Below are 26,704 nucleotides of genomic sequence, written 5' to 3'. Positions count from 1 at the left end.
TACATATTCATCATTTAGGCATTTTTATTTTCCGTCTTTGCATATAGTTTCATCATTAAGTTGCATTTTAGGTTGCATGTAGGACCGATCTCTGCTGATAGTACACACTAAGCTTGGTTCTAGGTTCATCTCTATGTGAAGTATAAGCATGATTTGAATAACTCAGAACTATTTTTGATCTCTCCTTGCTCGTTGTGATTTGAATGGTTTGTGGTAAGACGGTTTGATCCTCCTAAGGGAGACTTGACTATACTTGTTAGCCAAATATATATACCTAGTGAGGTTATTTTGAGCCCTAATAGACTAACATCTTCTTAGTCTTTCTTTTCATGTGTGATGCTCTTCCTAGGCTATTATTCTCTAGAACTTGCATTGATACTCCTTGAGACCGCATTGACTTGTTTGTGCATTGAATATGATTGAGGTGTCTATTATTTTTGAGCTACATAACCAAATGCCACCCACATTGATTATTTCCCTTTTATCACCCCTCTGAACCTAGCCTGTTTCTCTTGATTAACTACATCTTTACCCCTTTACCTTGTCCTACCTAGGGGATTGTGAAGCTATGTTGATGAAGTTATAGTGTGACATTAAACATAGTCTGTGGTGTTTGTGATGTTTGATTGCATTGAGTTCAACTCCTCATAGTTACTTTCTTTTAAACTCCTATCGATTTCCTCTTGTAGATAATTTGTTAAATCCTTATTGAAAAAAAAAACAAAAGATTGTGATTTATGTCTTTAGTGCGTAATAAAAGGAAATTGGAGTTTGTAATTGAGGAGTTATGAAGTAGCTAATGAGAAAGAGAAAATGAAGTGAATTAAAATGTGTGTGTGAGGATTGGTAATTGTTGTCAAGGGTGTTTGAAAAAAAAAAGAGCTTCACTTTCCCCTTTGAGCACCACTTTCCTAGAACTTTCCACACCCATACCTTAAGCCTTCATTACAACCCATATAAAGTCCTCATGATTCTTTGCATATAACATAGTCCCATAGCGGTGGAGAGTGAGAAGATGTGCAAGCTTATGGTAGGATATAGTCAATGGAATGGAGCCTTGAGCGACCATTTGACCCTCTTATACACATGAGTGTGGTGTGCACGACTAGAGTGAGGGTTACCATGTATAGTCAAGACAAGCTTGGGGGAGCAAAGTGGTAATATTGATTGTCAAGTCACAATTATGAGATCTAGTATTTGCATTGAATAGTTTTGTGTTTATTCTCTTCATGGTTTTATTTTCACATTTGAAGATTGATTTGAAAACCGTGTTGTGTGTGTCTTGAAGAGTTTTTATCTTACTTTTCCCAATGTTTCATGTTGGAATGCTTGAGGACAAGCATTAGTTTAGCTTGGGAGAGTTTGATAAGTCGGTTTATAGTTGCATATAGGTAGGTATTAAGTCTCATTTTCATGAAGATTTTAGTGCATATTAGGTCTAATTGCATGATTTGGGCACTCTTCTGAACCATTGTGTTATTTCGAGATACTTTCGGGTTTTTCATGTGATTTTCAGGTTATTGAGTCCGATTGTGACTAAGAGGAGCTCATGTGGCTCGTAGATGGTCTAGATGGCGGTTTCCGGATGCGAGAAGATGAGTTTGAGTGCTTTTGGAGTTGAAGGAATGACGATATCAAAGATTATCCTCTTTGCGGGACCAAGCAGAAGTTTGCTTGCCCACGCTCCAAGGTGCACGCCCAAGCAAGATCTCGCTTGCCCACGCACCAAGGTGCACGCCCAAGCGAGATCTCGCTTTCCCGTGCATAATTGTTACAAAATCGTCAAAAACCTTTTGTTTCGCGCGCACGCCCAAGCGATTGCTTGCCCGTGCACTGTCTTGCACGACCATGCGCACTGTTGGCCAATTAGTTTTGCGGTTTTCAATTATTTCTTTTTTTTAGTTTATGAAAACGAAATTAGGTTTTATTAAACATACTTTTCAGTACTTTTTCATTATTAGAGAATAGACTATTATTTTTTAGAGAGCTTTTGAGATGAAAATTCCATTATTGAACCTTGAATTCTACAAGTTTGATTCATTCAAGTAAATACTAAGTTTTTCTAATCTCTTCTTTTCCTTTATTATTATTATGTCTTTCAATTTATTTATTATTTGCTTTGTTATTTCAATTATGAGTGAGTAGTCTTATAATCTAGGGTTAAGTTGAACCCTAGCAATGATTAATACATGAATTCCTCCATTAATCCCAAGTTGATGTGATTAATTGTTCTTGCTTGATTGAATTTTTCTTATTTTCATTATCATACTAGGGATAGATGATTTTGAATTGATTCCTTATGTCTTATTTTCAATGGGAATTGAATTTAGATGGATTTGTTGATTCGATCAAGAGTATGAATATCTCTATGAGAATAAGTAGATAGGATTACTAGGGATTTATTTGTGATGTCATGTTTAAAGTCTCTTTCTTGCATGATTCCATGGGAATAGGTTTGATTGCTTGTTTAGAGTAGCCATTGGTACTCAGGAGAGATCTTTGGTAGCTATAGAGCGCATTACTCCTTTTGAATCATTGATTATGTTTATTGGGATGGAATTTATTCATGTATTGGTCATACTAGTGGGGATACTTAACTCTAGATGTCTTTATTGATTGATTACACCTTGTGTGTTCCTAGTGGTTGTCAGAGTTTAGCATTATTATTAGTTCAACACCCTTTTCATCATTGTTTGTCACTTGTTTAGTTAAATTGAGTCGAGATTTCTAGTGTTTGGTACTATTTGTCCCTGTGGATTCGACCTTGACTTGCCCTGCTACATAGTTAGGAGGTTATTTAGGAAATTACTTTTGTTAGGTGCGCGACACGCTTATCAGGATCCCTTTTCCCTCCCTCATCTTCTATAAAATAATTCCCTCAGAAACTCTCTCTCTATATATATATAATTCATAAACTAATTTTTCTTCAATTTATGCACCTCCTCAGCTAGCCTGCACTTCTCATGTGTAACAAAATTTAGCTTCATTGTCAGGATGTGATTTTCAATAGCAAGCCTGTGTTTTTCAACTATAAGAATATTAGTGACATCTCTTTGCTGTTCCAGTATCTCCTCGTCAACCCATTCAAAGGTATTGCAGCCCCTTTGTCCAATTTCGTGGTTGTAGAACTTGCAAGCAATGAACTTTCTTCCATGATTTTCATGTGTTCATGAAGTCCTTCTCGCAACCGGTATTCCCCCACCCACAATTCACCATTGTTGCTGCAAAATTCATGCATTATTGGAGAGGTAAAAGAAATGCACAATTGTGAGAGATAAAAGAAACCCTAACTTACACTATGAATTGCACAATTAATAGAGAAATAAAATAGATGGAATCAAACCTTGAAGAACCAGATCTCTGAAAATTTCTCGAATTTATAAGAATTTATGAGTGAATAAAGAGAGAGAGAGAGAGAGAGAGAGAGAGAGAGAGAGAGAGAAATGAGTTTCTGAGGGAATCAGTTTATAGAAGATGGGGGAGGCAAAAGGGTTTCCAAGTGAATAAAATTGGAGGGAAATGGGAGTAAATTGGGTTAAGTAAGAAGTCAACGCCAGAAAAGATGAGTCAACACCGGAATGACATCATGTGTTTGTTTTTGACAAAAAAAAATTGTTTAAGGTTGTTCTTGGAAAAAAAAAAAAAATTTAAAAGGTTGTTTCTTACAAAATCTTCCTTTTAAAATGTTGTTTCTGACAAATTTCTCTAAATCTTTACATATATATGAGAGTTTAACCATCATATACTGTATAATTTATTTGTATAATGTTTCTAATTAAATATGATAAAGTCTTATAATAATTACACTTAACTAAAAAAGACATAAACAAATATTTACAACTCTAACAATCTTATTATAGTACTAACAAAATACTATTCATGACATATTCTCTTATCCCAATTCCTTTCAGCCTATTATTTTCAAACTCAAATTAAACCATTAGTTATAATTTTTCACTCATCACATCACGACGTCAATTTTTCAATTTCTTATTTGACAGAATATACGAAAAGTAACAAAATTAATTATGAAATTTATAAATAATAACATATTTGTATATCGTAACTGACCCGAGGTATTAACTTGGCCAAAATACTAGTTATAAATATACAATTTGTGAAAAGTCTTGGTTAAACATCCATAGAGAAATTAGAAATATTAAACTTCCAAAACAGAGATGTAATTATAATATATGGAAATTATATTATTACTTGGATAGTGGACAAATCACAATATAAAACCATGAATACAACAAGATACAACAATACTCTTATTATTATAATTAAGTCACTGATAGTGGGGCAATTAACATTACATTAGAATTATAATATATAATTAGTGAAAAATCTTGGTTAAACATCCCTCAAGGAATATTAAATTTTCAAAAAAAGAGATGTTATATAGTATTTTATATGGAGATTATATTATTACTTGGACGATTACCAAAACATAGTTGAAAATCATTAACATTACAACTAAACCATGAAGACAAGATACAACAAAATACTCTTATTATTATTATCAACCACCATGATCGAGGCAGGAATAACACGTACACGAACACAAAGAGCATCCAACAACCAAATCGAAGGAGATTAATTAGGAGCTAATTAAACAAGTAAATCAGCTCCAATGCAAGCTCATTTCAACATTATTCAAGCAAAACAGAACTTAATCAATCTTGAAACTCAATCCTCACATCCTTGATAATCACTGAATCAGTTCCAGTACGTGGAACAAAGATGATATCAAGCCCTTCATCATCATTAGCGTCCAAATCGTCAATTAGCTCACTTATTCCCAACTTAACAGTAGTCTTCTTCAAGTGTCCATCCTTACCAACATGTCTATGAGGCACATTTACGAAACTTCCTGCATACTCAGTTTGAGTACGGTTTTCCAACGTTGGACTTTCATCTTCATCATTCACATACACATCAAACTTAGAGTAAACATCAGCCCTTGACTCAACCTCAATCACCAAAATCTCTTCTTCATCATCCTTCTCCTTCTGAGTCCTAGACTTCCTTGGCCTTGGCAAATTAGTCCTGATGATATTCTTCAATGGCTTAGGGAAAACCACCGTTGGTACGACAGGATCGGTGGCGGGTTCGGCAGCCACGGCATTCTTGACGGTGGAGAACACCTTCTTGAGTGGCTTAGGAGTACGATTACGCTTAGGAGTTGGCTTTGAATTCAACCAAGGAAGGTCCTGAGGCTGATAGTCGTACCCCATTTTCTTGGTATCCAAGACATCACGAACATGGATTTTTACAGGCTGAGCATTTTCATCATAGAAGTAGAAATAGGAGTTCAAGAAATCTTTATCCGTGAAATCCTTATTCGTAGTGGACAAGCTCTTCCATATGGACCATGTTCTATCCACATTAGCATGATGGGAATAGAAGATCGGATCCCGCCCCCAGAGTAAAAGTTACCCATATCCTCCCAGTTGGGAGTATTTGGTGGCGGGTTACCGGTCCAAACATGGATGTTACCGTGTGGTTGGACCTCTAGGGTACCAGAGTTATCTACTGGGGGATCCCCAGCTCGGTAAGGTTGGCCTAGGAACAATGCAGGCTTCTTGGCTCCAGAAACCATTTGCTTGTACATAACAGCAAGGTTTTGCGCTATTTGTTCCTCATTGGTTAGGTTGCTAACCGTGTCCGGCCCATCGTAACTAAGATTCATCAAGGTTGGTGGGCGATGGTTATCGTCTCGATTTTCGTCAAAGAAAGGCGATTCTCTAACGTCAAACATGGAAGGCATATACATGCCATCAGGGTGATCCCAGTTCCAGTATGGAATGGAAAAGGTTGGATCATTGATAAGCTTACCTAAGATTCTTTCATAGAAATATAGGTAAGCCCTATGGAAAGGGAAAAATAACCAAGATCCATGGACCTGAAACTGGATATCGGGTAACCCAACTTGATGGTAACCCCCATTACAATAAGCACAATGCACATTTGCTTGGTTCTTAAAGCTACGAGGGTCACTATCAGGTAGAGCTTTCATTTTGGATAAAGCTTCAGAGTACTTGGCTATGTACTTTTGATCGACCAAATGGGCCGGTCGTCGAAGCCTCAACTGTTTAGGGTTGACTTCAGGCAGCTTAAAGTCGACAAATTGTGAGGGTTTAGGTGGGCAACAGTTTAAGGTTGAGTCACCTATTGTGGATGGCACACATTGGTTCACATCGGGGGCGGTAGGGGCAGCTAAGGTAGCATTACCACCAGTTAAGGTGGTAGCTGCACCATAAAGACCACCCAACCCAATGAGCAAGTTTCTTCTATCAAACTTGTTGGACTCATTGTTGTTTGCTGCATTGCATGAGATCTTAGCTGGGACACGACGACTTTGGGTGGATCTAAAGGCAGAAAGTTGGGATGATTTTAATAGCAAGGCGTTACGTGGGACAGCAGAGAGGTTTGGGGTGGTGGTTGTGGAAGGAGAAAGAGAGGCCATTGTGCTGTGTTTTTATGTTTTGGGTGAATGGATTACCACTCTTTTTATAGTAGCTTGAGGGCTATTGGTCTAACTCCAAAAATCAATGCGATGGAATCATTTTCCATGTGATCGATAAGCGTTAAAATAATAGTAGGTATTTTTTTTAAAGGTAAGATAAAGGGGAATCACTTGAGGGGATAAGGGGAAATTCTCAAATGAGTCTCATGAGGTTTGATCTTTAGACTTCAGGGATATGAGGTGGGAAGCGATGGCACTACTCCACCACGTTAACCTCAATAATATTTGTATATGAAATAGAGATATTAGGTATTCTAGATTGACTGCATTATATGTATACATATAGTAACTACTACATTAAGACTAGTAAACGATTGATCAAATTGCATAAACAATATGGATTTGAGTCCAACATTTTTTTATAAAAAATTGGTAAGAAGAAATCCCTTGGACTACCCTCGCACAAGACCCTTACCTAGAGGCTCATTACAAGCCAGACATCATCCCCCAACCACCCTCCCCCCTTAAATCCCAAGCAAATGCTTGGGGTGGGAATTGAGCCCTAAACCTTGCTAGGGAAGATGAGAAAGCTCACCACTTGAGCCAACCCCAATTCCTAGATTCGAGTCCAGTATATGGCTATGTATCTGGCAAAAAGTTATGGAGGAGTATTATGTATCTCTTTCTTTTACAACTTGTACATTTACTACTCGCTACGTATCAACTAACTAAGTTAATTAGGTGGTTAAACTCTCTCCATGACATAATAGGTGATGCGAGTTGAGTTTAAGTTTGACTGTTAGGTTTTAAAGTAATTTGACTCACTAGCATTTAGACTCGATTTCTAGCCGAGCTTGAGTTGAGTCAAGCTCAGTCCAGTAGAGTTTTAATTAATTGAGTTTTGACTGAGTTGATCTCGAGGAGTTAGCAAGTGTTTCTTCTTATAAGCACCCTTAAGGTGGACAATATGTTGGATTTAGACATTTTACTATTAAAATTACTTGATAATTGGGTTTTTGAATTTTTGGTCAAAAGTTTTCAGGTCGAGTTTTAAAGTTGCTCAATTCAACTTGACAACATCTTGAATCCACCTTAATTGAATTCGGTTTGGACTTACTCGAATCGAGTTTTGACCGATACAATGTTGAATAACTCAAGAGTTATCTCATCCCATTTACATGTAGTATTGAAATTTGTAGGTTTGAATCCCCCACGAATACTAGTTACGTGTGAGAGTTCGTTTGTAAGGTCTGTAGGTTTGTCGTCCACTATTTACCGTATTTCGCCCTGATATATAGTAAATGCTCCCTGTTCTACTACTCCTCACCATTGTCCTCTCTCATTTCATACATCTAACTTCCACTCTCCAAGATTTGATTTTTTATATATGATTTCATTCATTTGTAAAAATTTCTATAAAAATTTGTTAATGTAGTGCAAAAATGTCTGCAAGGACCTTTAGCCAGATTTCCTTTTTAAAAAGCAATTTTCACAAAAACTTTGAATGATCATCACTTAGTTTTTAGGGATTGGAAACTGAATTTTTTATGAAAATCGCATAAATTGCCAGTTTAATAAGAATTTTAAAGAAACTTAACTTTAGTTACAGGTTTCAAATGGGGTCTTTTAAGTAAAACAATCGCATAACTTTTCAAGATCTAAATCACAGTTTCTTTTTTATTTCCAAAATTATTGATTTTGTAACAGTTCTTTTTCTCAAAACACCTATTTGTGATATATATATATCATTTTTAAAAAAAACTTTTGTTACAAGTTTTATTAATTAGATTATTGGGTTTAACTCAGTAAACCAAAACGCATATAACATCAGGGATGGAACAGTGATCTACCATCATTATCTTACCAAAAGTAAGTCAAGCCCCAAACACAAACACAAGTCCCCCCCCCCCCTTCGGTCAACAGAAAAAAAAATCATAATTAGCCAAGCAAATCCATGCAATAACTATTTTTTTCATTTCTAGAAGTACTTTATTCCTAATTTATACTGATTGGGTAACCTTTTCTTACAAGCAAATTTGTCAATAAAGCACCTTCCTGCATAGCTATCATAAAAGTAATTTCTTTTTTTTTTTTTTGACAATAAGTACAAACATATGAAAACTATATTATCTTACCTAATCTGGCTGTTGTAGCTAATGCATGAGCAGGAGCCACTTCGTTCCTATTTACCCTATGGATCTTACAAAAGAGAAATTTACTACACAAAGCCTGGATATCATGAGCTAAAGATGCAACTTCAAAAGGGTATTGACGTTTATGAAGAGCCGTCCAAGATTGTCGGGAAGGTTTCACTAGACAAATTGGCGATGGATCCAGCACAAATATCGAGACTGATAAATGGCTTAGAGAAGAACCAGTCACAGTGAAATCTGGGATTAACCTGATAAGCATGGGAATACGGAAGGTGAAGGATCTTCTGGTCTCACACCAAAAAATCTGGAATGCTCCGCTCATTTGGAGATGTTTTAACTCTGAAACAGCCATTAAGATATTAGCCACTCATATTCCTACCGAAGATCTGCAGGATAGATTTGTTTGGAGTGAATCCAAGTCCGGTGTCCCTAAGGTCAAAGATATTTACGCGTTCTATCTGACCAACAAGGGAGAATTGAATATCACTCAAGACAGCGGGCAATTATTTCTTTTGAATAATGTTATTAAGAGCAAATTTTCAAACTACCAAAAGGGTGCATCACTTTAGTTTAGTTTTTTTTTTCTTTACAACTAGACACGTTTATCATATTATATAATTAGAACAAAATCCAAAACCAACTTAAGAGACCTTGATATCGATTTTATATTTTTTTAGATTCATAAAGTTATCCACTTATGTACCACCACATCTAGTCACCAACTATCACTTATATATTCAACAAAAAAAAAATATCTTGTACCACGTGTAGAAACGTAAACTGGTAACAATTAAAATAAACTTATCTGACAACTGTGGCGTGAAAAGATCACTGCCCTAAAGTTGAATTTGCCCCGTAACGACATACGGACTCACAACAATCAACCTCCAGGAACACACGGTTTCTGCGTTTTCGGTGTTGACAGAAAAGCAGATTGAGAACGATCTTGAATATTGCCCAGAATAATAGAGGAGAAAGAAAGAGAAAAAAAGATGTGATTGTCCGTCTTCGTGTTCTCAATGAATACCAAAACACTAGTATTTATAGGGAGAGAAAAAACAAACGAGATCAAAACATGGCTCAAATCGTGGGAAAAACGATCAATAAATGGGAAGAATAATGGTTGTAGATCAAGAGATAAATTAGGAAAAAACCGAAATATTAAGAGAGAGATTAGGGGGAAAACGGTAACTTAAGACTGATAAAAACGGTCATTAAATGCTGATAAATAATTGATCCAAAAAGATAGTTAAGTTAAGTTTATTCCCTAAAGCCCACTCCCATGGCCCTGGCATGGTTCGGGCGGGCGGCGCGTGCATGTGGTAACCACATATCACCACAGACCCATTAAAAGCCCCATTGCTACACAACTCAAAGAGTAGAGGATGAGTAATGGTTATAAACCTTACTCTTCCCTTCTATTCTTTCAATGTGGGACAAAAGGTAAAATAGGCTCTTCATATTCTTTTGAAGCAAACTTTGAGTTTCTACTATAAACTCTTATAAACTACAACAATCCCCCACGTGATTCAAAAGAAGAAAATAGAAAGAAATAGGACTAGAAAAAGATGATATGGGCAATATATACTAGGTTTTGAAGTATCAATGTCTTGCGGACTTGAATTCACACTCAGTGCATATAATTATGTCTTACTGTCGTAATAGGTAGATTTCTCTTTGAACCTTTCAAGAAGTTAGCAAAACAAAGTTACGCACTCAACCTTTTTCAAATTAAGAAACGTTCTCGCAATTGTAACACTAGTAGAAAAAGGACGATTTGCGTCCCCTGATTTGCGTCGCACAGACACGGAAGTGACGCAAAAAAAACCTATTTGCGTCGCATGACAAACAGAGTACCCCTTAACTAAAAAAAATTCAAAATTTGGGTGGTGGAGCGAGGAGGTGAGGTGTGGCTAGAGGTGGTGGCAAGAGGTGGTGGTTAGGGAAAAGAAAATAAAAAAAGGGTAAAGTTGGAAATGTTTGATGAAATTAGGGAGATATTTGGCATTTCATATATGTTTAGTGAATATTCTGACAAGTAAGTGAAGCAGTAGGAGGCTAAAATTCGAACTAAAAATCCTTGTCGAGCAAGCATCTTCAACATCATGCCAAATCAGCTTCTAGGAAATAAAAAGCCTAAAGTGACTTCTAAACTAATTTCTACTTAATCTAATTAATAAAAAAAGGACCCTAATTAGCTTAAAAAATGTAAAATCTATTATAAGTAGAATAGAAAAACCATGTAAGTAAAATACTAATTCTAGTTTACATCAATTATTCTATTAATTTAAGAAAATTATCTATAATATCTCGTTAGAAATATGCTATTTTTATATGGAACATTATATTAATTTCCTATTTAGAACATTCTATTTCCTATACTATTCTAAAAGCTCAAAAGAAAAGTTTCAAAAAATAAATAGTATGACTGCCTTTATTTGGGACTTTTTTGTGAAAAACTGCCTTATGAAATTTTTTTTGCACACAACTGCCACTAAAGGGACTTCCGGTTGTTCACTGCTGCCAAAAAAAGTTTTCAGGCGTTGACTTGTGATTTCTGGCAACTTAAAATCACGTGCTTGGCACGTGTTTCATTTTTTACGTTTTTTTGGACCCAGGACTCAAGTTCTTCACTCTTTCTCTCTCTTCTCTCTCCTCCAATTTGGGCGGCAGAATTGAAGCCTACCAACAGCGAATTCTCCTCTAATTCCTCTTATAATCTTTCGATCTTAGGTGTATGTACCTTGTTTACTCATCCATTTTGTGGGATTTTAATTTTGTAGTTGTTTTGCATAATTCCATCTATTTTGGTGGTTAATTCTAAAGAATTGGTCTTTGATGAATGTTTTTTTTAATTTGGTGCAGAAAATGTCTACTGGGAGTGAAATTGGTGGAGTAATTGAACCACGAACTGGAATGTGCTACTGTGGAATCAAAGTTAGTGAATTTGTATCTTGGACTGAGAAGAACCCTGGAAGGAGGTTCAAGAGGTGCAAATTATATTCTGGAAGAAGGGGGGATAGTTTGGGATGCACTTATTGGAGATGGATTGATGAAGGAATCATTGATTGGCAAAGGAATGTGGCCAATCAACTCATTGCTGAGAATAAGGCTGAGAAGTAAATTAATTCAATTTACTGATGCTAATGACCATGAGTTGATTGCAATTGACTGAAAGAATTGAATTCGCTGTTGGGGGGAAGTTGTAGGGCTTCAATTCTGCTGCCCAACTTGGAGGAGAGAGAAGAGAGAGAGTGAGAGAAGAGAGAAGAGAGAGGAGAGAGGAGAGAGAGGAGTGAAGAAGTTGAGTCTTGGGTCCAAAAAACGTAAAAAAATGAAACACGTGCCAAGCACGTGATTTTAAGTTGCCGAAAATCACAAGTCAACGCCTGGAAACTTTTTTGGGCAGCAGTCAACAACCGGAAGTCCCTTTAGTGGCAGTTGTGTGCAAAAAAAAATTCATAAGGCAGTTTTTCACAAAAAAGTCCCAAATAAAGACAGTTATGGACAAAAAATCCTAAAAACGTTGTATGGAAAACGCACTCGAGCTTTTATACGAGTTAAAACTAGTAACCCTTAAATTGAGAAAATCGTGACAAATTACGCATGATTCGGCCTTATTACGTATGCGCTCTATATATTCACCTTTATCCATAATCTATTAGGGGCAGCATCAATATTTTCCTACAGATTTCTCACTTAACTTTTCATAAGCAAATAAGCCATCATAGTTCTTGTTTATGCTAAAATTTGCCTCAATGACAGAATTGATGTTGGGGACACAACAAGCATATGTTTATATGATCAGAATAAGAAATGAATGCAAAGGGGGAATTCAATAAAATGACACAAGAAAATGGTGACGCGGAAAACCCCAATGAAGGTGAGTAAAAATCGCGGGTGGAAATGATTCCACCAATCCACTATCGATGACTGTCGTCCAAGATGAACAACAATCATTACAATCTAAGTTTTCAGATCTAAGTATTGAAACAAGAATAATGATTATTACCTTTTTCTTATGTATTTTTTCTCTCGTAAAATCCAGTGTTCTTTTGTATGGCTTTTTCTCTGCTTAAATACTACTGCTTTTACTAAATCTTCACCAACAATCATTTGTCGAAATCTCGGAGTTCCTTCGTTCAAGGCTCGTTCAGCTATAACAACCTCCTCACTTCGTGCAACTACTGAATCCCTTTATTCCCGTTGGCAGAGCATTATCTAAATTAATTCCATCTTTCTCGGACAGGTGGTTTGAACTTCATTGACTCGGTCTCTACGTTATCATAATGCGGTTGGTCTTGCGTCATAGTCAAAGTCCTTAAGTCATTGCATCAATGTCAACCTGAAAATTTAGCCATAACAATTTGCCCCCAATTGTTGAAATGGGGAGAGTCCAATATCTATAAGACAATTATTAGTTAAATACAACTTTTCATCAAATGCAAAACACAAATATCAACTCAAATATCAATGTGTTAGGCTGCCTGCTAATAGATAAGAAAATTGAGTAATCAATTGATTTGGATAAAAAAATTATCAAGAGTAAACGAAGGGTCAACGCATAAAAGATAAGAAAAAATCATGCAATTAATTCTCATCCGTTGTAAATCTAATGATTACAATTGGAGCTATAAAAGTCATGCCCAAGTAATTCAAACACACGCCACCTTTTCTCTCTCCTCAAACATCCTATTTTACTCTAGAAACCTCCGTTGTTCTTTGCCAGAATCGCTCTCCACCACCAGATAAATTTTCGCCACTGCTTGCACTTTATTTCTCAATTTTAGTTTCTCTAGTCTCATCTATGACTCCTAGTAGGTGTAGTATTAGGAATTTTGTAAAAAAAACCAAGAAAAATCGAAGGGAAAGGAGAAAGTGGTAGAAAATAAAAATGACGTTGAGGATGAACAATCTACTATGACTGAGGACGATGTGATGAAATTCCTAGAGTTGGGGAATCTTCCAACCGACACCATTATTAGGAACGTAGAACCCCGTGAACAACCTAAGATGTCCCAAGTAACTAGGTGGTTCTCTATGAGTGCCCTTTTAAGATAGGTTTTCGCTTACCCTTCTCCCCTATAGTTAGGGATCTCATGCAAATTTATCAAATTAGCCCATGGAAAATAATGCCCCGAGTTTGGAGAATCTTGAGCATCGTTGACAGAGTGATGGCGTCGTGGGAGGAAGTTTTTACTCTTCACGACCTGCTGTTGTGCTATGAAATTAGGGTTAAAGCAAAAAAACAAAATAGTCGTTCATGCCAAAGCAAGGCTGGAAACGTTGGTTGGTGGTGGAGTCCAATCAAACGACAGAGGCTGGAAAAATAGAAATGTTCTTGTGAAGAGGTCCTCTCTGGGAGAGGTTGGAAAGGCGTTAATTAGTGGCTGGAACACAGAAGGTTCGTAATGTTTTAATCGTTTGTTAGCACGTCGCGTCGTTAACAATGTTCTTACAACATTTCTTATACATGTCTAAACCCAAAGTTGTTGACTCATCGCGACGAATCTGCGCGACTGTGTGAAAAGTTTTTGGAAGCATCAAAGGAGGAAAGACAATTCAGGAGAATTTTATTCACCAATCAAGACAGCTGCTCATCTGTGGCTTATGGTAAGATTTCTTTGCGTCACTTCTTATCTTTCATCATCGTCGAAAACTTCGTTTGCATAACGACTTTTTCTTCAATAGGTTCTTCCCAATCATGTCTCTATAGAACAGTCAAGCGTTGGCGAATCAGAGACGTTACGCAGAAAAAGAGAGATAGGGAAATATCTATCGCGATAACGTTTATAACGAAGTTAAGCAAGAGGGATACAACTGTCGTCCAATTGGAGGACGACGAACGCGAAACTGCGCCCAAGGTGCGCAGGACTGACTTTATGGTTCCCCCAGAGAAGGGAGGTCCATCATACACCGTGACGGTGCCTAATGACTTTATGTCGTTGGAAAGATCGATATGGCTTGAATCAGAGAGGCTTCTTTTCCCATGTGCTGAGGAGAGGATAAAAAGAACATACTCTCCCTCGCATGATGTCATATGGCTTAGAGCTCATCTTCTATATTTGTTTTCTTTCGTTTTTCTTTCCTTTTACTAACACTGGAGATAAATCGCAACCGTTTACTTACATATGACTTGTCGTTACGCAGGCGTCGCAACACTTTCTTATGGCTAAGAAGCAGATGTCGTCTCTGTTAAAGGCCATCAATTGATGAAAATCAAAGCTGACAAGTTCGAGCTTGAGGTGAAAAATAAAGACGCAGAGTTGAAGAAGAATCAGTTGGCTATGATGAAGATGGAGGAGACGTTGAAGAAAAACGGTGAAGAGTTGGAGGAGATAAGGCAAAAAGCCGAGGATCTGGAGAAAGCATCGTGTCTAGAGATCGAGGCGCTTCAGGCCCAAGTTGACACTCAGAAGAATGAGCTGGACTTGCTCGAAGCCGAGGTGACCACTAGGGTGAGGGCGAAGCTGATGTACCAGTTTTTAATGAAGAAGACCGCATCATGGGAGCCGCAAAAAGACGTAGATATTTTCCTTGAATGCCTAGGGGCATAAAGGATCTGATGGACCCAAACGAGCTATCAGCTACAGCGGATTCTTCTCCAAGTGCCGATCATCCAGACGGTGGAAAGACTGTGTCTTGCTAGGGATGACAGTGGGGCGAGTCAAGTAGGAGACCCGCCCCATCCCCGCCCAAGTGGGGTGGGGATGGGTCTAGGTTTGGTGGGGATGGGGCGGGGATGGGGATTAAAATCCTACCCGCAATGGGTGGTGGAGCGGGTGTGGATTTTATGCTATCCCGCCCCATCCTGCCCGCCCCGCCCCACCACCGCCCTCCCACATATATATGATTAAAATTCTACTTATATACTTATATTATTAATAATTATATCTTGCAAATATAAATATGTGGGTATGACGCAGGTACGAAGTGGGTGCGGATACCCGTGAGGGTGGTGGGGGTGGGGATAAAGTGGGTACGATGCGGGTATGAAGCGGGTGTGGGTACCCATGCGGGTGGTGGGGTGGGGATGGGTATAAATAAATACCTGGTGGGGCGGGGATGGGTCTGGAATTTTTCCCCGCAATGGGTGGTGGGGCGGGGATGGGGATCGAAATTTTGTGCGGGTGTGGAGGTACCATCCTCCGCACCCGCCCCGCCCAATTGCCATCCCTATGTCTTGCGCTGCTTTTACAACGTTAGACGTACCTCCTGATCCAGACACAGAAAAGGACTTGGCACCTGATGTTCCGTCGTCTGCTGCGTCGATGGAGAAGGAATCTGGCGACCGAGACGCTTAACTTTAAGTTCGTTTTCATATGCTTGTCTTTTGAACTTTTAGAATATTTTGATATACTTTGCTTTGGGTCACTCATGGGGGGTGACCTATGTTTATGTCTTTTTAGACCACTCATGGGAGTGGTCATAACTTTTGCACTTATGGTTTGGTCGTTCAGATGACAATTTTCTTTGATAATCTAAGTATTTATGCATTTATCGTCTGTCGTTTTTCTGACGTTAAAATGGCATAATCAGGCACTTAGTAAGCCTATCTTTGTCGCAGAAGTTTAGACTTTATTTGTTGCAAGAGTGGTGAATTTAATCATACGAAAAAATACATGTACTTACTTGCGATGAGTAGGGCAGGTTCTATTAAGTTTTAAAAACAATAATAATAATAATAATAATAATAATAATAATAATAATAATAATAATAATAATAATAATAATAATAATAATAATAATAATAATAATAATAATAATAATAGGTCGCGATATTTGGCGTCCTCATTGGATGCCATATGTCGCACTCATTAAGAGTTCTAAATTAATTGAAATACAAATAGTGTTTAGGATAAGAATAAATAGATTTGGGTTCACAATGAAAATCTTAAATATAAATTGATTATAATTTTTAATATATAGTTCGTAAAATTATAATTTTTGTACCATTGAAAAGTGTTTGAAAATACTTTAAAGTAAGATTCATTTATACTGTATTTAAAACTTTATATTAAAATAAGGTATAAAAGAAAACATTGACGATGCTAACGTATTAAAGCAACCTACTGCAATTCGAATTAGCGATTTAATTAGAATTAAGGGTAGAGTATTAAAGTAATCGAAGGTACGATATCTAATAAATATACACCTCATATTTCCTTTTCCTTTGATAAGAAACAAATGTTGCATCATTCGTCTCCTCCAAATATGAATATTTGATATTGTTAATCATGTTGGTCTATTGAGGCTTGAAGGGCACCGTAGCAACATACCGTAGCAACATTACTAATCTTTCAGAATTCAACAAATTGTTTCATATTTATATGATATGTGCTTTAATTTGATTTGTAAACACAATGAGTACTAAAGAAAGGTAGGTTTAATCTTGAACTTTCTCCATTAACTTCTCATTGGTCTAGAATATATGGAGGTTTTATTTTTATTGTTTTAAAATGTAGGAAGATGTAGGTTGTGTAATATATCGTGATATGTACTTTAACATATAAAATTGTGTAGGTTCTGCACGATAGAGCTAGTGAATGTCTGAATTATATAGTGAGTTTCTACATGACATAATGAGTGTCTAAATGATATAATAGATTGTTAAAAAATGATATAGCTTCTGCATGATATAGTATTTCTGAATAATATAGTGAGTTTTTCCATGATATATAAATTAGAAACCAACGTCGAAGATAATGCCAAAAATACAAATATAAATAATATTTAAAAACTCTACCTCTTCTTCACGAAAAACCCGAATCCCAATACTAGTAGTAATATTAATTGGAAGTAATGGTTCAAGACAGCTTCAGCCTTCATGGACAAGTGGACAATACATTTCTTTGTTTTTCTTCCATTCTAATATTCAAACCAAATCATCCAGAATCCCGTGATAAGCAATAGAATAATATATCTTATTATTAATCATAAAACTTAGCAGTACTATTAGCTGGCTGCTTTAATTATCTTCAAACTTTTAGATCAATTATCAATGAGACAATGACAACTTTTTTTTTAGGGTTACTATACAATGACAACTAACATTATCTAAGTCACGTTAAAATCCTATTCGAAGTTGTTGATTGTGATGAAGCATACAATAATAATATGTCAATGTGGTTGTTTTTTTTGACATTGTAATATGTGATCCACTTGTTAATAACTTAATATATAAGTATATGAACAAACATTACTAATACAGAACTAAATCATTAATTATAGAAGTTAACCAATTTCTAGCAACAACAGTGAAATCGTTTAAAAAAATAAAATCAAGATGTGTGTCAGTTTAATTACTTTACATTGTTAATATGTTCCTCTCTTTGTTGTATACACAGGACTGGCCGGCTTCTGTATCCCAGATTCCCGCGGTCCTCATCTCATAGCAACGACCCACCCCCTTCCTATCCCCCCAAAGTACTAGTGCGTGGTAGAAACAAATTTAAACAATCGGTCTTGCATGGACCCGGTTCACACTAAAAATAGTGTGGACCAGGCCCAGACACATGACCGATTTGTAAGTTCTATTGACTATCAATCTAGAAATAATAGCAAACAATAATAGAATATCAAATAATAAAGCAGGAAAGAACACACCAGAAATTTTACGTGGAAACCAAGAACTGGGAGAAAAACCACGAATCTGCACTAGGAATCGATGAATGTTATAGAGATTACAAAAGCACTCAAAGCTCTCTCTAAGCTTTCTCTCTCTCAAACTATGTGTTTAAAGATGATGAATAATGAATAAACATAATTAGGGTTTATATTATACCCTCATTAATACCAAAAACCGGAAAAAACTAGGCTTTGCGGTTCGACACCCCGGGCCGCGCTCGACAACCGCGGCCGGAGAACCCCGTCAGTTTTGTCAGTTCTTCGTAAAATTGCATAACTTTCTCGTTTCTCACCGGAATTGACGTATGACCTATCATTGGAAAGCTCTCGGAACAAGCTATCACCTCCACTTTGAATCACCTCAAAATCATTTATAGATTGAAAGTATGTCCATTCAAAGTTGGCCTTATGTCCCAAATGACGTTTTTCTTCTACGCAACCTCATCTCACACCATACACCTCCATGAGCTTCATATACTACCATATACCCAACAATCCCACTTGAGATAGGTGTAAGTGAAGAAAACTTCATACCTTCATCATCCTCTCATTCATCTTCCTACACACAACTCCCACTGCAAAAGCAATCTCGAGTCGTGTCCAAACCATGACATACATCAAGCATCCCATGACAACATCTCCTCTACACCAAGGAAACTAACATTGAAGTTTGCACCAACTCCAATTCAAAGATATCAAAGCCTACACCGACTTTGATTCTTAATAACTAACCTCTAAATCATTGCACCATCACTCCATGAACCTACACACCCTCCTACCCCGGAGGTCGGATCACCTTAGAGACAAGCACAACCAAATGAAGATCCCTTCCTCAACAACTAAAGAAGATAATCACTTCCTCTCCAACCAAAGAAGCACATTGAAGTCTCATCAAACTTCAATAAAACCAATTACCACCTAAGTCAAAGAAGCTTCTCATTGTTCTATAAGCAAACTCACATTGCTCCCACTCGAACAATACACCCTTTGTTCCACTTAGGATTTCCGACACTACATGCTTGTGTGCCGTCTTCACCTTGTTCGCTTACCGTTTAATTTGCCACCGGGATACCGCTTCACCACGGTTCTCATCCCTTGGCCCACTATCGATAGTTTTCCGACCAAACGACACTTTATATGAAGTTCTCATCCCAATCCCGGGCCCCTTCACTGTGCTCCCCATGGTGTAAAGTGTTCCAGTCCTTGTCCCACGAGCTATGATCATTGCTCCCTTGACAATCTTCCAAGAACCACCATCAAACACAACCTTGTAACCCGATGTAGCAAGTTGGGCTACTGATATCAAGCTTTTCTTCAACCTTGGGATAAACTTGACATCCTTCAACTCCAACGAGCCACCATGAGTGAGTTTCACACTCACATCACCTTTCCCCATGACTTCCACTGTCTTGCCATCTGCAAGATAGACCTTTTCAAGTTTTTCGGATTTGAAATTCCGAAACAACTCCTTGCATGGTGAGGAATGATGAGAAGAACCCGAATCCAAGACCCATGATCCCGAGCACCCAATCAACTCTTTCTGATCATCCATGCTCACCATCAAAGCATCAGAATCGTACTCCGAAATCAAGTTAGTTGATGCATCTTCTTCATCATCACTTTCTTGAACCTTCTTCTTCCCTTTCCCATTCTCTTTCCTAGGACAATCTCTCTTTAAATGTCCTTCATTACCACACCCCCAGCAAGTAACACTAGCCCTGCCATTTGACTTACTCCGGTCCCCCTTTGACTCCGATTTTCCCTGAAAGTTCCTCCCTTTTCCCCTCCTCTACCTTCTGCACTGTATGCTCCAGATGATTCTCCACTCTCCTTCCTTCGAATGCTCTCACTCAAAATCAGATCACGGACAACATCATAAACCAATTTCTCTTTACCAGAGGAATTACTAACAGCAGTTACAACAGTTTCCCAAGCAGTAGGTAAAGAGGACAACAAAATTAGGGCTTTCACTTCATCCTCAAAGGCAATATTAACCGAAGATAACTGACTTATTAATGAATTAAATTCATTAATATGTTCAGCAACAGAACTACCATTATTCATCTCTAAACCAAACAAACGGCGCATCAGATATACCTTATTCATTGCAGAGGGCTTTTCATACATATCTGACAGTGCTTTGATCAATTCAGCCGTTGTTTTGATATCCTTGACATTGAACGCCACAGTCCGAGCCAATGTCAAACGCACCACCGCTAGTGCCTGTCTGTCCAGTACTTTCCACTTAGCCTCCTCCATCTCAGCAGGCTTTTCAGACAAAGGTTGATACAGATTTCTCTGATATAAGATGTCCTCTATTTGCATCTTCCAATATCCAAAATCTGTCCCATCAAACTTCTCAATTCTTAATCTTTGAATCCTCCATTGTTAATTATTCTAGATCTAGACAATAATCAAACCTAGCTCTGATACCACTTGTAAGTTCTATTGACTATCAATCTAGAAATAATAGCAAACAATATAAATAAAATCAAATAATAAAGCAGAAAGAACACACCAGAAATTTTACGTGGAAACCCAAGAACTGGGAGAAAAACCACGAATCTGCACTAGGAATCGATGAATGTTTGATAGAGATTACAAAAGCACTCAAGAGCTCTCTCTAAAGCTTTCTCTCTCTCAAACTATGTGTTTAAAGATGATGAATAATGAATAAACATAATTAGGGTTTATATTAATACCCTCATTAATACCAAAAACCCGGAAAAAACTAGGCTTTGCGGTTCGACACCCCGCGGCCGCGCTCGACAACCCGCGGCCGACAGAACCCCGTCAGTTTTGTCAGTTCTTCGTAAAATTGTCATAACTTTCTCGTTTCTCACCGGAATTGGACGTATGACCTATCATTGGAAAGCTCTCGGAACAAGCTATCACCTCCACTTTGAATCACCTCAAAATCATTTATAGATTGAAAGATATGTCCATTCAAAGTTGGCCTTATGTCCCAAATGACGTTTTTCTTCTACGCAACCTCATCTCCACACCCATACACCTCCATGAGCTTCATATACTACCATATACCCAACACGATTAAGAACACTATATGATACATAGGTACACTATATCAGAAATAGATACACTATATTAAAAATGAATACACTATATGATACATAGGTACACTGTATCAAAAATAGATACACTATATCATAACTACGTACACTATATCATAACTAGGTACACTATATCCTATAGGAAAATATTTACTTAAACGCATTACAGAAACATACACTATATCAAAAATAGATACACTATATCAAAAATAGATATATTATATTATACATAGGTACACTATATCATTTTAACATATACTATATCATTCTAACATATACTATATCATTTTAACATACATTATATCATTTTAACATATACTATATCATTTTAACATACACTATATCATATCAATATACACTATCCTAAACTCACGTGATATGGATCGGGTGCACACTAATTAGTGTGCACCGGGTTCATATTAGTTTTTTTTTTTTGCTTAAGTGCGTTTCCAAAAGATCTTTCCTCTTTTACTTTATTTCTTATTTGGATTTTTTTTCCCTTTTTACCCTCTCATGTCCCTATCGTATGATCCACCATTACATTGTTAATTCAATTTTACTCCCTTTCTCTGTCCTACTTTAACCCTTTTTTATGTTTATCTATCTTAACGTCTTTCTCTCTCCTACTTTATCCATCCCACACTCCACCCAAATAAATCCTCCTTGGTATCTGTAGGTATAGTAACAAGGAAGATCTTTAGGAAACGGAGGGAGTATGTGATAAAAAAAGTAGTTAAAAATGGATACATAATTTAACGTTGGGAAAAATCTTTAATAGAGTAAAAAAAAAACACAGACGACGACGGGTACCTGACTATAACTATTCTTAAATAAAAGAGCACACAAATCCTAAATTTTATTAGGGTGAGTAATACAATAAAACTTTCAATGTAGTAGAAAACTCACAAAGAGTAGTAATACAAAAGGTAATAGTGGATTAATAATATTAGGTGGGTTATAAGGAAGGAGGGATTATGTTAGTATGGCTTTTTGGATTTGTGAAATTTGGTAGATTTGTTGGTGATGCCCAAAACGAGTTTACAACACCATTTTATAGGTGAGGAAGGCTTAGTTAAAGAATTCTCAAGTGAATTCTACATCCGTATTTTGCTTACATTTGATTTTTATCATGATGATCATATATATTGATTAATAGAATCTCTCGGATTACGGGGTTCTACTAAATCTAACTGGAAGCTTAAATTATATTCTCTTATCTAAATTATATTCTCTTATCTAAATAGATTTACTAAGTAAGTTTGAGTACTTTAAAGTGATTTTTAGGGACTAGCTAGTTAAATGATCGATGATATGCTTCAATCATCGAGGACTTAGTCTCCGTTTGGTATGGCATAAAACGTTTTTCTGGAAAACTGTTTTCCTCTATTTTCAGTTTTACATTGTTTGGTTGGCAAAAGAGTGTAAAACCATTTTCCCTTAGGGTAGAATTACTCTCCCAATGATAGAAAATCATTTTCCTTTCAAAATGAAGGGAAAACTATTTTCCTTATCTCTCTTGTACACTCCTCTCATTACCTCCTTACTTTCCCTTTTATTTTCCTTTCATTTCATCATTTTACTAACACTGAACCAAACAACGAAAAACTAATTTTAGAATTGTGTTTTCCATTGTAAATTGTTTTCCATGAAAATCATTTTACACTGAAAATGTTTTACGCCCTACCAAACGGAGCCTTATACAAGTACCTAACATACAAATTTAGGTGTATACATATACCAAGATAAGGCGCGGCCAAGTGGGTTGTCATTTTTAGTTGTTGTGACTTGTGAATGATGGAAGAAGATAAATGAAAGGAAAAGAATCCCAAAGTCTTCAAAAATAATTTTGATAAAATTGACCAAATTGATGGAATTTTACGGTGCATAGTTTTCTCCTTATCATTCTAATTGTTCATAATAAACGTAATATAAACGAAGAGTTTATGGAAAGGACATTGATTGCAAAGCGTAAAAGTTGGAAAAGTAAACTGAGGAACATATATTTGCCTTTCTAGACTCATATAAAGTGTGCAACATATCAAAATTATTTGACTTTTACTCAATTATCCACGAACTAAACGTGTTTATACTACATAACATCATCGTGCCTCGCAAGGCTGCGCTATTTTTCCATAAAACTAGTTATTAGGTCCGGGCTATGTCCCGAGTAAGAAAAAATTTCATTTATTAATATAACACTTTATGATAATAACACTAAATACAACTTAGTCTAGTGGTTAAGACTTTAGTATATGTACATGAGGTCTCCGGATCAAATCCTATACTACGCAATTTTCAATTTTTTTATTGTACATGGATTACATGAACAAAAACTTCCTAGGGAGAGCGCCACGTGGCACATAGACTTTCTTTCACACGCCTTTTAATATATTTGTAAATCAACCCAAACAATAATCGTTTACATATAAACTCATATTATGTAATTGCCCTACGATTTATATAATATTTTAAGCACAAGCTTAAATCATCACTTGACCATGCTCGGAGATGAACGTACTCGAATTGACAAGTCTACATATCATATCATATAGCAAATATGTCTAAAAAAATCCAAAAGATATTTTACGATATCATATAGCAAATATGTTTAAAAAAATCCACAAGATATTTTACGAGATTGAGATATCTGACCGTCTTATTCAAACTTGAAATTTCATACCACCTCAAATACCCTATAACAAAATTGTGTCACCTCTGAGCTATGAGGTCAATTAAGCCAAAAAGATAATATTAGAGTTGTAATAATGAACTACTAATATTTCGCAAAATGAAGATCAAGCTAAGTAGAACTTTTGCAACATACTCCTCCATTACTCAAAAGTAATTCACACTTTTCACATTCATGAGTTTCTTTTCCCACTTTCACTTCATTATTAAAAAGTTGGTAAATTTCTTCCTTGGTCCATTGAAACACACCCATATCTCTTGACATGGAAGTTCCACTTTCTCACCTAAAAGTAAAAAAAAAAAATCCACTTTTGACTAACTCTAAACTCCCACATTTTTCTCGTATTTCTGTTTAAATGTGTGGGCAGTCTCGATCCTTTGAATTCTAACTTTATATGTTATGGTCTTACCACCAAGCTACATACATTTCTTATAGTAATCATATTCTAACTTCAACTAATAAATCTTATGTCTAAAAAAATCTAAATATTAAAAGAAAAATTGGCTTTCGATAATTCTAAATTTCTAACTGTTGTTGGTGTGTGCTAAATAATAAATACCCAGTTATTTGCTCACGGCAACACAAAATATTAAGTAATTAGTTTTTAGGACCGGGCTACGCCCCGGGTAATTATATATTTCATTCATTAAGTTCTACTTTAACACGATAACATCAAGTATTACTTGGTTTATTGGTTAAGACTTTAGTATATATGATTGTGATCACGGGGTCGAATCTTATATACAATATATATTTTATTTTTTATTGTGTACATGGATTATATGGAGTTAAATACTATAAGGAAAAGCGTCACGTGGCACCATTCCTTGATTATAAACATCTTTTAATATATTAGTATAGCTAGATTTGTGCTAAATAATGCGCTGGTGACATGAATTATTTCAATATTTTATGTGAATATTCGGCCTAATTTATTATTTTAATATTTTATGAGAATCGAGGTATTAAAAATACTATATGAAATATGATATTAAATGATTTAATCTAACAATTAATTACTTTCTCCCCTATCAAGAAGCTAAATATTAATTGCCCAAAATTGACTCTAAGACCCCCCAAGTGTTTCTTTTCTCTTCAGGAACCAAAACTTGCAGAAGGGTCAACCTCATCTTGAAAACTAGATTTCTTCATCTTTTAATTTTCCCAACTCTATTTCTCTTAGGATAATATATACTTAGGAAATACTTCCTCCGTCCCATAATATAGTGCTTGTTTATTTTTTATACGGTCTCCAAGACGTAACTTTGACCTTTAATATCTTCAGTTTCGTATTAATATAAAATATAAAAAGTTGATATTATGAAAGTACACATTGAGACGAATCTAACAAGATCCCACATGAATATGTTTTTTTATATATACAAATGATAATATTCGGTCAAAAATTTTAAAGTTTGACCCACCAAAAATGAAGTAGGCACTATATTATGGGACGGAGGGAGTATAATATTTAGATGTGAAAGTATTGGGTCAGACCGTCTGACCCAATATTCTCGTCAGATGGGCTGAGCCCAGTACTATAATATACAGCAACGACGGCGGTCGAAGGATTCTCCACCATTCCTACATAAAACCCACCACCACCACCACAACCACCACCACCACATTACAAAGCCTCATCCATCTCCACCGCCACCACCTCAGTTCTCGATGCGACACTACAGATCACTTAGAACATCAGCTTCTTCCATCGAATGTGTTGTTAGAACAATGGCTCGCCCTCTTTTTGAACTTTCTATAATGTCCCGGACATGTCTTCTAGTAAGTGGATCCATACCAGTAGTCTACAAACTCAAATATTAGCCTGTTGTGGTTACTTGTTCACGTGAACAAATAGGAAACATTTGCAAGCCTTGAAAGTAGTTAAATAATTTCATACCAGTTCATCTAAGTGCAAGTGCTAAACAACAACAAACGACAACGAAGGTGAAGCCATGGAGAGGGAAACACAAAAATTATGATCCCAGGTTTCTGATAAAAGAAGATGCAATTGTAGAAGCTAATGATAATGAGCTAACGGGGCCTGTGCGGAAGAGTATTTATAAGGAATGAAGAAGAAGGAGAAAGTGAGAGAAAGCAGAGGTTAGTTTTCTTTTCAGTTGGACTTTGTTTTCTTTCAGTTGGACTTTGTTTTCTTTCAGTTGGACTTTTGTTTCTTTCAGTTTGACTTTGTGTTCTTTCAGTTGGACTTTGTTTTCTTTCAGTTGGACTTTGTTTTCTTTCAGTTGGACTAACTGAAACAAAATGAAGACTACCTGAAGAAAAATGAAGACTACCTGAAAAAGAATAAAGACCAACTGAAACCCAAGTAAGTCTAACTGAAGCACAAAAACCAACTGAAAAAAAAGAAGACTAACTGGAAAAAAAAAAGACTAACTGAAACAAAATGAAGACTACCTGAAAAAAAATGAAGACTACCTGAAAAAGAATAAAGACCAACTGAAACCCAAGTAAGTCTAACTGAAGCACAAAAACCAACTGAAAAACAAAGAAGACTAACTGAAAACAAAATGAAGACTACCTGAAAAAAAAATGAAGACTACCTGGAAAAAAAATTGGAACCACCTGAAAGTCGTCCGACCAAGATTATGGTCGGACGAGTCCGACACAATACGTTCTCTATTTAGATAAATGTATTGCATTGAGATAAGATGATAAGGAAGTATTCTTTAAT

General features: G+C 36.3%; 1 protein-coding gene across 1 annotated transcript; it reads right to left on the bottom strand.

Annotated features, from left to right (window-relative positions):
* Window positions 1-4,495: 4,495 nt before the first annotated feature.
* LOC104900843 (polyphenol oxidase, chloroplastic) lies at window positions 4,496-6,503 on the bottom strand. Its single transcript, XM_010688373.3, is given in 2 exon segments — window positions 4,496-5,425; window positions 5,428-6,503. Coding segments are annotated over 2 exon segments (1,791 nt in total). The 5' UTR covers window positions 6,470-6,503; the 3' UTR covers window positions 4,496-4,676.
* Between the last annotated feature and the right edge of the window lie 20,201 nt (window positions 6,504-26,704).

This window comes from Beta vulgaris, chromosome 8 (assembly GCF_026745355.1).
Source record: "Beta vulgaris subsp. vulgaris cultivar EL10 chromosome 8, EL10.2, whole genome shotgun sequence".
In the NCBI taxonomy this organism is placed as follows: domain Eukaryota; kingdom Viridiplantae; phylum Streptophyta; class Magnoliopsida; order Caryophyllales; family Amaranthaceae; genus Beta; species Beta vulgaris.
Note: the sequence above shows the minus strand (reverse complement) of the source record. Positions and strands in the feature narration are given on the sequence as shown.